This window comes from Trachurus trachurus (genome assembly GCF_905171665.1).
Source record: "Trachurus trachurus genome assembly, chromosome: 19".
NCBI lineage: Eukaryota > Metazoa > Chordata > Actinopteri > Carangiformes > Carangidae > Trachurus > Trachurus trachurus.
This window is the reverse complement of record NC_139913.1, coordinates 2,800,562-2,812,794: the sequence shown is the minus strand read 5'-3', so window position 1 is coordinate 2,812,794 and position 12,233 is coordinate 2,800,562. Positions and strand designations below refer to the sequence as shown.

Here is a 12,233-nt window from a genome sequence, read left to right as displayed (position 1 = left end):
TTTCTGTCAAAATAAAAGCACCAAGCTAATAAAATGCGGTGAAACGTTTTAATTTAAAGAATATAATTTACAAGAAAGTCCCCGAGCCATTAAGTTAACCTTTTGCTTTTATTGTATTACAAGTTAATGTCTATTTTATAAGTTTTATGCTGGTGAACACTTTTACTTTGGGGAATTTGGTGATTTCTGGATCCACTAGAAAAATTCGGAGTTAACAGACACCAGGCACAAAGTTTATACTGTTTATACTGAGTGTTTGTTCTGGTTGAAAGAATTGCCCCCATAGGTTAGCGTTGTGGCTATCCCTAGCGCCGGGTAGCCATGGTGTAACTCTGGTTTGGCTGCATCAATTTTAGTTGCGTTTTTTGCTCCAACCAACACTGGGTGACCATCAGGACAACGATTTAGGGGTCAAAAATGACCGGAATTCTCCTTTAAAGGAGGAGAAACATGGGAGTCCTTACTCAGCATGGCCTTGCTCTTGGCGGGGGCGGCCTTGCGCACCGGCAGGGTGTTGGAGTAGACCTCGGCCCCGTGTCTCTGGGTCTGGGGGGACACTTTGCCCAGGGCCACTTTACCCTCCATCCACTGCTGGTAGTCCTCTCCCCCGTGGGCGCCGGCCGTGCCGTTCATCACCGGCATCCCCCCGTCCACACCCATCAGCCTCTGTGGAAGAAGAGGTGGATTTGCATAGAAGCAATTAAAGGGATAGTTCACCCAAAATTCAAATTGCACTCATTATCTACTCCCCCTCATGTGGACTAAGGGCTGGGAGAAGTTTCAGAGTCCTCTGTGGCTTCTCTGAGTTACAGGGGGTCTCGGCGTAGCAGTGCATGTCCATATAACGGTTGCTAATGGATACCAACTGTCTTCGTAACAAAAAGACACACCAAAAAACATCCAAATACCTCCATGCTGCTCGTATGTAATGTCCCTCTTGTATTAAAGCCCCAACATGAGAAATTGTTCCGAAAAAAATAAAATAAGTCTATATTTCAAGCTTGTTTGTAGCGGAAGCTTCTCGAAGCTCCTCTTCCCGGTTCGTCCAATTAGAGGAGCTTCAAGAAGCTTCCGCTACAAAACAAGCTTGAAATATAGACTTATTTTATTTTTTCGGAACAATTTCTCATGTTGGGGCTTTAATACAAGAGGGACATTACATACGAGCAGCATGGAGGTATTTGGATGTTTTTTGGTGTGTCTTTTTGTTACAAAGACAGTTGGTATCCATTTGCAACCGTTATATGGACATGCACTGCTACGCCGAGACCCCCTGTAACTCAGAGAAGCCACGGAGGATTTTCAATTTTGGGTGAACTATTCCTTTAATAACACAACATCCTGGTCTTTTTACATCACCAGAAACTGTTACATAACACCGCGCAGCTCGTTAATAATATTAATGACCGAGGTGCAGAGAGAGAGAGGATCTGGGACAGGAAGTGCTGATTAATGAAACGACTACATCTGGGTGCGTGTTGGTTTAGAGATAAACACACCAAGTGACAACTGGGAGACTGCAAAGACTTTCAAAGTGTTTAATCTGGCAACAGAAAAACACCAGTGAATCTGCAGCAGTTTTTTAATTAGCAGCTCGGGCCAAACGGAAGGAAGATGCTTTCATGTAAATCCTCAAGTTTTTTTTCTCTTTTTTTCTCTTTCTCCCTTGTAACCAGGCCTGAAGGAGGAAGAGGAGAGGAGGAGGAGGAAGAAGAGGGGGGGGGGGGGGGGGGGGGGGGGGGGGGGGGGGTGGAGGAGGAAGCTAATTAACACGGTTCACTAACGATTTCATTTGCAGTTCTCCCATCATGCAACAGCCACAGGTCCAGGTCCTGAGACTCTTCACTGTGTTGGGAAGTTTTATGTTTTGAGTTTCAGACTCCAGCAGTGAAGCCGTACATTAAAGGGATATTTCAACATTTTGGAAAATTCTCCTATTGCCATAATCCCTATAGTCATAGCAGTAGGTTCGTTACCTTTAATTGTCGGTGCAAGCTGTTTTTAGAACGGCGGAGCAGAGCCGTGAGCTGCTCAGAGCTACGCTACGGAGGCTCATGGGATTTCTTGGTTTCCCTCATCAAACTCATCAAATACACAATCCAACAACTCCACAACGCTCTGGTGGACAAGTTGTGAGCTGCACATTCACCACGCTATGAGATAATAACATAACGTTACCACACAGAGTTGTTTTAGAGGGAAATTCATGCAAAACCGCTGATGCGCGTTGCCTTCAGGGACAGTTTTTCATCAGCAGTCTCTGTATTTCCCTCTAAAACAACTCTGTGTGGTAACGTTGTGTTATTATCTCATAGCGTGGTGAATGTGCAGGTCACAACTTGTCCACCAGAGCGTTGTGGAGTTGTTGGATTGTGTATTTGATGAGTTCGATGAGGGAAACCAAGAAATCCCATGAGCCTCCGTAGCGTAGCTCTGAGCAGCTCACGGCTCTGCTCCACCGTTCTAAAAACAGCTTGCACTGACAATTAAAGGTAACGAACCTACTGCTATGACTATAGGGATTATGGTGATAGGAGAATTTGCGAAAATGTTGAAATATCCCTTTATCTACAGTTGAGGTCAAATCCTGCAGTGGACTGACGGTGAACGGAGGGACTGACCTGCTGTCCCAGACCGCTGGCCCTCAGCGCGGCCAGCTCCGGGGGAACGGGCAGAGGTTTGACCCCGGGGAGGGGCTCGGAGATGGGCAGGCCGGGGTGATGGGCGCCGGGCGCCATGGTTACCGCTGCTCCGCTCATCTGCTGGGCCAGGAACATGGCCCGGTCCGGCAGCTTGTTGGGCTCGGCACACGCCTGCTGCCACACGGGAATCTTCTGGGATAGAAGCTCCTTCCCCTGTTGGAGAGAGAGAGGGATTATTAGATCAGGCTGAGGAGACAATATGTTCCTTCATTTAAAGAAAACAGTTAATTAGTGGTTCATTAAAAAGCAAAAGTGAACAAACATCAGTGATAACTCCTTTACACTTGTTTTATTGGACCAAACTACTGCAAAAACTCAAAATCTTTCCAAGAATATTTGTCTTATTTCTTGTCAAAATGTCTCTATTATAGTCAAAACTAATCTCTTTCCACTCAAAATAAGAACCATTGCCTAAAAACGAACTTGTTTTTAGATAATTTTCATTTGTTTCAAACAAATTCTCACTTGAAATAAGTAGAAAAATCTGCCAGTGAAAACATGTTTTTTTTGCTTGTAATAAGAAAGAAAAACTTGATCCATTATCAGACCACAAGCTGCTTTTCATGTGATGAGTCTTATTTTAAGTATAATGAGATTTGTTTTGACTAGAAATAAGACAAATATTCTTGGTAAGAGTTTGAGTTTTTGCAGTGCTGAAACATATTAAATACTGTATAAGAGCTGTGTAATATCCCCTAGTCTATATACTGGAGCTGTTACATAATAATAATACATAAGGGTCCCTATGTAGGCGAAGTGTGTGTGCTTGACTTTTTCTATGCACACATCTACATGTTTGTCTATTCATATTTATAGAGAACTCTTTAGTCTTCATGTTTATTGTACATTTTCCTCTGTTGGCAACAAAGGAAACGACAGTAGATGACAGCAGAGATGTTAATAGCTCATAACAGATGAAAGTAGATGACAGTAAATCACAGTAGATGACAGAGGGAGGAGAGGAGATGTGAGTCGATGCAGGATCTCAGGAGACGTGTGACAGATACAGTGTGAATATTCTCTCTGAGTGCACCTGAATGCACCGCAGTCTGAGTCACATTCCCTCCCTCCCTCCCTCCATACGTTAATTATCTCCATACATTAATTACCGTAGCTCTCTACATTCTGCAGCAGGACGGTTACATAAAGCTTCTCCTCATTTACATTCATCATCAGCTGTGAATTAACGAGCGAGTCCTGATCCAGGAGTCCATGAAGGAAGCTGCTGCGTCTTAACTCCACCCGGCCGGAGGTGGAGGTGGTCGACACTTTAACCAGCGCGACATTAAAATCTCAAACGGTGTCTCTGTGTTATTCAGTCATAACTTAATGTTCAACAACAATAACAGCAATAACAACCACCAATCAATATCCAGTTGATTGATGAACCACTTGACTGTTCATTCAGCACCGTGTGCACAGTAAACAACCATTAGCCTCACAGCAGGTTGTCATGGTGTTGATGCTAATTAATATAACTGAAGCTTTTCTTTACATCAGCATCCAGCAACACTTCAGCATCAACCTGGTAAAAAAAAGGTGTTTTAATCATTTATTTTATGTCGTTATCTCGTCTTTTTAACTCATTTATCTGAGACTGAGACATGAGCTGATTATTCTCAATATTATTATTACTTAGTGTTAGTGTTAGTTCAACATTTTGTCAAATTGGCCCATTGCCATAACCCCTATAGTCTTAGCAGTAGGTTCGTTACCTTTAATTGTCGGTGCAAGCTGTTTTTAGAACGGTGGAGCAGAGCCGTGAGCTGCTCAGAGCTACGCTACGGAGGCTCATGGGATTTCTTAATTGGTTTCCCTCATAAAACTCATCAAATACACAATCCAACAACTCCACAACGCTCTGGTGGACAAGTTGTGACCTGCACATTCACCACGCTATGAGATAATAACACAACGTTACCAGACAGAGTTGTTTTAGAGAGAAATTCAAATGCAAAACCGCTGATATAGTTCACGTCAGGGGCAGTTTTTCATCAACAGTCTCTGTATTTCCCTCTAAAACAACTCTGTCTGGTAACGTTGTGTTATTATCTCATAGCGTGGTGAATGTGCAGGTCACAACTTGTCCACCAGAGCGTTGATGAGGGAAACCAAGAAATCCCATAATGAGCCTCCGTAGCGTAGCTCTGAGCAGCTCACGGCTCTGCTCCACCGTTCTAAAAACAGCTTGCACCGACAATTAAAGGTAACGAACCTACTGCTATGACTATAGGGATTATGGCAATGGGACAATTTGCCTAAATGTTATGATAATGATTGAATTGAGCTCTTCTTTTCTCTTTTCTTATATAAAAGAGTTGAACAGAAACTCAGTGAGTTGAGTCGATGCATCGTCACCTCATCAGTTTGTTCTGTTCTTCCTCTCTCCATCTCTCCATCACTCAGACGCTCTGACGCCCTCTCACTCAGTCTGAACCAAGTGTTCTCACAGAACTAGGTCACTCTCCCTCCCCCCTCCCTCCTCTCCCTCCTCACCCTCCTCTTCCTCCTCCTCCTCACCCACTCACTCAGTCACCCTCCACCTCTCAGCTTCACTTCACATTTCCCCTGACTGGCTTTTCTTGTTTGTTCGTCGTCCGATGATGTAAAAAACTGTCTGAGTGTGAAAACCCACGACACCACGACGTCATCGGTCGGAGCATCTGAGGTCAGATACTGAGGAATGTGCTCATGTACCAGCTTCACGTGTGTGTGTGTGTGTGTGTGTGTGTGTGTGGTGTACGACCCCACAAGTTAGGTATATTTGGCTTTTAGGGTGAAATTTATGGAAAATGTGAAAAGTTCATGCTACAGTGATATTATATCATGAAAGTAGAGCATTTAATTACACTGCAAAAACTCAAAATCTTTCTAAGAATATTTGTCTCATTTCTAGTCAAAACAAATCTCTTTCCACTTAAAATAAGACTCATCATCTAAAAATTTACTTGTTTTCAGATAATTTTCTTTTGTTTCAAACAAATTTTCACTTGAAATAAGTAGAAAAATCTGCCAGTGGAGCAAGTTTTTCTTCCTTATTACAAGCACAAAAAACTTGCTTTCACTGGCAGATTTTTCTACTTATTTAAAGTGAAAATGGGTCAGTGACATATACACCAGAAAAAAGTGTTTTTTCAAAAATTTCAAATAACAAGCATAAAAATGGTTGACTTTTGTTCTACTAACTCTCATCTCTATAGAAACATATGTGGTTTTTAGATTTTCAGATGGAATCAGAATTTATGTGACAATTTGTTTTATTAGCGCCTAAAATCATCATATGGTGTGACATGAAAATAATTGTATATAAACTGAAAATGGATTATAGCTCTCTTAAGTTACTCACTTTATCAAAGTCATTTATCATAACTAAACTGTGATCCATTATACTTTTGTGGAAATTAATTAAATTTGTGTATTATTTTCTAAATCATTGCTCAATGTGAGACCTATGCCGTCGGTCTTTCAACATATTTTCTATTTATTGTGACAAACATTGCTATAAAATTATAAAAATATTTGTGACTCTTGCTGATACTATTTTCTATTGTATTCCATGAACATTTTCACATTTTATCATTAATAAAGGTATAATTTTCACAATTTGGAATGTCACACCAAATGATATAGTGTCACACCATATGATCATGTCGCCATGTGTGAATGCAAACCATGTATTATCCAACTTATTATCATGTATTATTATTATTATTTTTATTATTATTATTACTATAATATTAGTTGCACTGCCTACAGTGTTCTAGTCCTATGATATTTTAGCTATCATGTATTGCCAGGCTTCAAGAAATCTGCCTAAAGGCCTTTTGAATCAACAGTGAAAGCACCCCTTAAAACCCTCCCTCAGACCTTCCTATTGGTCAGTGAATGGAAACAAGAAGTTGTTGTTTAGGCTACTTTTCTTTTCTTTTCTTTTCCTCAGCAACTCCTCTCTCATTGCAGGGTCAGAATTCTGTCTCTCCCTGTATCTCTTTGTCCTCTCTGCACTTGTCATAATTACTGCCTCAAATTGACCAAAGAAAAGGGAATATGGTTTGAGGTGAAGACAAAACATTGTTTAGACTTAAACAGCATTCTAAGGTTTCTGTGAAGGGGTCTGCTGTGTCTGTCTGATAAACTAGAAATCTGTATCATCGAATAAAACTAAACTAAACTAAACACAATAAATTGTGGATAATTACAGCCTTTATGTGATGATGGACCCAAATAAATGTTTAAAAGGACAAAACATACATTTCACTTTGTTATTTATAGTTATAATAGCAGGAAATTACAATTCATATCATATGGTGTGACAATAAAATCATATGGCGTGACAGGCAGACATGTCACACCATTATGATCAAGTGTCACACCATATGATGTTTTCTGCACTTAGCACAACCTTGAGTCTTGTAGCTACACATTATCATACTAACAACATGCTAGATGTAACAAAGCAACATAGGTTTACATGAAAATATGACAAAATAATAAAATTTATTTTGCATTTTTATGAAAAATGTGTCACACCAAAAGACATCTGGAAGTGGGACCTTTGTCAGAGTGCCAACAAGATCTGATTTATTGTAAAAAATAAAAATGATGGCACAACTCAGGTTGTACAGTACTAGCAATACATTGCCAGTACTGTACAGTCTTCTTGAAGAGGGTCCTCTCCTTCCCAAGGGTGTCAAAGCAATTGCCCGTTGAAATATCCCAAAACAGTGTCACACCATATGATTTTGATTTTTGTGACAAAATCTTTTTGATTAGAATTGACTGAAAACATCATGCTTGGACATTGAAAAGAGTAGGCTCACAAATAGACATCTGTATTATTTTTCTGTATTTTTTTGAGAATTTTTGCACTTATTTTTCTTAGTTTTATTCAGATTCTCACTTTGAGAAACAAGTGTCGGACAGTCACACCATATGACTTTTGTCATGTTTGGTTGAAAATTCTGAAAGAATGAGAGATGAACTGTTTAAATGTTGAGTATTTTCACATAAAGCATGATGTTCTGCACAATATTGAGAAGGTGTTTGGCAAATATATTTTTTAGAATACATGTTTGACACTGAAGACAGCAAAAATGCCATGTCACGTCATCCACCCACATATGCTTCAAAGAAGTAAAAAGTGTCTAAAAACAAGCTACTTTTTAATGTGATGAGTCTTATTTTACAGTAAGTAGAATGAGATTTGTTTTGACTAGAAATTACATTTTGACTAGAAATAAGACAAATATTCTTGGTAAGATTTTGAGTTTTTGCAGTGTATAGAAGTATGCACTGGTTATTATTTCCTCATCTCAAACTATTTATTGAAACAAAAGCCAACACAAAAAAGGTCTCAATAACTTGTCATGCACCCTTGAGCGGGACATTTATTGGTTGATTCATGGATCAATTGGTCTATTAGTGGTTAGTTTGCACTGTTTGCCTTATTCATGTAAGATTTCCAGCCCTCTCACCTTGTTGTGGTAGGAGCCGCTGGTCTTGGCCACGGCGCACTGACGGTCCACCAGGAAGCAGTACCTCCTCCTCTCCTCGGACAGAGCGTTCTTGTAACCCTCGGCGATGTAGTTGTCCAGCTCGCTCTGCTTGTTGCTGATGGCCTCCACAAACTGAGAGGAGGAGAAGAGGAGAGGAGAGGAGAGGAGAGGAGAGATGAACACAACAAAACGTCAGTATTAGACCCTTTAAGGTGCCGTTTAAAAGAAAACATCCCATTGATAAAAACACATGAGAACGATCTAATCTTTTTTTTGATTTTTGATTCTTACAGAGTTAGAAATGAAAAACCAAACAGTGAAACCTCCTCCTCCTCCTCAAACCTGTGGATCCTCTACAGACCTGAGATCAGCGCGGAGGAGGAAGAAACCAAACCCCACTGTGTTTAATGGAGTTTCACACACTCACACACATCATGACAAATACTGTAAAAGTCACAATCACTGAGCATTTAGAAAATGTCACAGCTCCACACACACACACACACACACACACACACACACACACACACCTGGAAACCAATGGGATAATTGAACGTGAACACCAGATTATGGTCTGTCCTTTCCCCCCACAGTCACTGAAGTAAATGTTGGACTCATTTTTCACAAGCCACATCTCTTCTGAACAGTTTGACACCAAATTGGCGACTTTCAGACGGACACATCAGGAGAAAATCCACTTTGTTCCAGACCTGTCTCTGTCTCTACGACACACTCTCGCCAGATTTGGCCACAGATCTCCACGGCAACGTCAAACAAACGGCCGCAAACTTCCGTGAAAATGTTAAATTATTTTCGTCATGCTAATTATGACTGTTAGTAGTGTAAATATTTAATGTTATCATAAGAAAATATAAATATCTCACTTTCACCTACACTGCAAAAATTCAAAATCTTACCAAGAATATTTGTCTTATAGTCAAAATAAATCTAATTCTACTTAAAATAAGACTCATCACATTAAAAATTAGCTTGTTTTTAGACACTTTTTACTTCTTTCAAGCAAATTTTCCACTTGAAATAAGTAGAAAAATCTGATAGTGGAGCAAGTTTTTCTTTCTTGCTTTCATTGGCAGATTTTTCTACTTATTTCAAGTGAAAATTAGTTTGAAACAAGTGAAAATGATCTAAAAACAAGTTCATTTTTAGGTGATGAGTCTTATTTTAAGTGGAAAGAGATTAGTTTAGACTAGAAATGAGACAAATATTCTTGGAAAGATTTTGAGTTTTTGCAGTGTACCTACAAATTGTATAAATCCACACACACGATGACAGAACGAGGTGGGGTGACGGTTGGCCACGCCCATTTAGAGAGACAGGAAGTGAAACTGTTTCTATCATTGGAGCAGCCTCTCATGGAGGATCTTTCCATATATTGAATATCTTTGCTATTACAGAGAGGAGGAGGAAGAGGAGGAGCCATCATCACCATCATCATCACCATCACCATGCGTGATGATGATGGTGATGATGATGATGATGATGGTGGATCTCTAACTGCAGCTTTTAGACTCATTCAGCCTCCACTCGCTCCACTACAGGACGAAGTGGAAACCACTCGTCCTCTTGCAGCTTCGCTCTGACGCGCACGGAGAAACAACTCGATCCTCAGGTTCACTTACTTACTGTATGTAACTGAAAACACACCGAGCTGCTCCACACACACACACACACACACACACACACACACCAGCAGCAGCAGCAGCAGCGGTGATAAAACGTGATGTGAGAGGAGAGAGTTAATTGATGCTGTGCTATCATCACCATCATCATCACCATCACACATTCAGCATCACCAGATGTGCTAATTAGATAATTAATTAGGCTGTTTCATGCATCCATTAGTAAATATTTCTGTCTCAAGAACAAAATCTCATTAACATTTAAAACTAAATGGAACGTATCTGTCTGCAACGTGCTGAAAAATGGATGAAACATTTGTCTTTGGATCAGTTTTTCTGCCTTTTAGACATTTTTCAAATGAAATGAAACCGTAGAAACATCAGGATTAAATAAAATCCTCGTGTTTAAGGAGCAGACAGTCGATGAGGAAGCAGTGAGACGAGCACGGAGTCTGTCTTTAATATAAAATCTCTATTTTAACTTGAAGCAGCTTTGACTAAATCAGCTCTAACTAGTGGATGTGTGAACGCGTGGAGCTGGAACTGACACCGAGTCATAATAAAAAGCCGCTGGACATCAATTGAAGCTCAACTCTTCATATAGCAAATGTGCTAATTAAAAAAAAAAAGTGAACATGGAGCCGTGGAGGCCGAGGGATTTAATTAAAAGATCATCTACAGTATGGCTATAGATAAAGACATGGAGACACAGAAATATCTCTCTCTCTTTTTCCACTCTTTTTTTAATGTAATTTGGTTTTTCTGTGATCCGCAGCAGGAGTGAGACCTTCACTTCACTTCACTTCACTGCAGCTGCAACGACCTGGAGGAGCTGGTTCCACTCGTTTCATGGAAAAACGACTTTAATGCCCTAATGACAGACATGGGAGGCTTCGTTATGGGTTCACTGTTAAAACCAAATGACTCATCATGTTTTAATTTCTTATCCTCAAGCTCCTTTATTAATACTTTTACTCAGTTTAGTTAAATATTAAAGCTCCTTTTTCTTTCTTCTCCTATGGGTTTCAACTCGTCTCACCTGTGTGTGTCAACTATAAGACCGGATTTAGTATAAATGGTAAATGTAACAGCAGAATCTATTTGTTTTATTCTAGTCCAGCCCACGCTACGCTATGTAATATTCTACTATGTTATATCATGTTATGTTATGCTCCGTAATATTATGTTATGTAATATTATATAGTTTTATATGATGTCATGTTATGTTATACTACGATATGTAATATTGTATTATGTTATATCATGTAATCTTATGTTATGTTATGTTATGCAGTGCTCCCGAATATTATGTTATGTAATCTGAGCACTTGTAATTATAAATAAAATGTATTACTAACATTATCAATATTATATAGTTTTATATTATATCATGTTATATTATACTATGCTACTGTATGTAATATTGTATTATGTTATATCATGTCATTTTATGTCATGTTATGTTATGTTATGTAATATTGTATTATTAATGTTGTGTTGTGTGTCTTGTGCCCAGTTGGTGCATGTTTGTGTATTGTTTTGCATATTAAGAGGAAAATTAACAAAAAGTAAATTAAATAAAAACCTGATCGGGCTTCATCAACACCCCAGCAATTAATCTCATCCCTCCTCCTCCTCCCTCCTCTTCTTCCTCCTCCTCCTCCTCCTCCTCCTCTGAGAGAAAACACTGACTCATTATCAGTGATGGAAGGTGGAGCAGAGTCATGAGAAGTGACACGTTTTAATAATCCAGGCGGAGATAAATAAACTATTTGAGCATCAGAGTGACAGTTCCAACAGGTTTGTCTGTGTGTGTGATGCTCTAATTAGTCAAAGTTGTGTTTAATTCACTGTCATTCACTCACTCTTCTTCCTCCTCCTCTTCTTTTATATTTCAGGTTGAAGTTAAAGCACCTGATGCTGCTGCTCTCATCACATTAACCAGCCTGCAGCTCCAAAGGGCTGTTTTAAACTAAATGTCACGGTTGGTAAATTGTGTCACATCAAATCTGTCACTCTGCTCCAGTGTGTGTGTGTGTGTGTGTGTGTGTTTTCTTCACCTCCTCCGTCTGAATATGGTCATCCATCCATCCATCCATCCATTCTCTCTCTCTGGACTCAACCAGGTCTGTTAATGTGACGTGGGCGAACACGCAGCGTTCACCCACAGAGGAATAAACAACGGTGACAGCAGCAGAGGCAGACGAAGGCCACCGATGAATCACACACACACACACACACACACACACACACACACACACACACACACACACACACACGGTGGAGGTGGAGGTGGAGAGGCGTTCAGGTAGCCTACGACAGCTCGGAGCCATCACATCCAAACCAGCAGCAGCAGCAGCAGCAGCATGTCGAGGTCAGAGAGCAGCTGTCAATCA

General features: G+C 40.0%; 1 protein-coding gene across 4 annotated transcripts in view; it reads right to left on the bottom strand.

Annotated features, from left to right (window-relative positions):
• baiap2b (BAR/IMD domain containing adaptor protein 2b) overlaps positions 1-12,233 on the bottom strand; it is a 92,767-nt gene that overhangs the window by 15,267 nt on the left and 65,267 nt on the right. For all 4 annotated transcript variants that reach the window (XM_083994396.1, XM_083994397.1, XM_083994399.1 and 1 more), the window contains 3 exons: positions 8,177-8,329; positions 2,622-2,855; positions 465-666 (listed from right to left, as the gene is read on the bottom strand). In XM_083994396.1, coding sequence (XP_083850522.1) covers positions 465-666; positions 2,622-2,855; positions 8,177-8,329 — 589 coding nt within the window. The remainder of the gene's footprint in view (positions 1-464; positions 667-2,621; positions 2,856-8,176; positions 8,330-12,233) is intronic.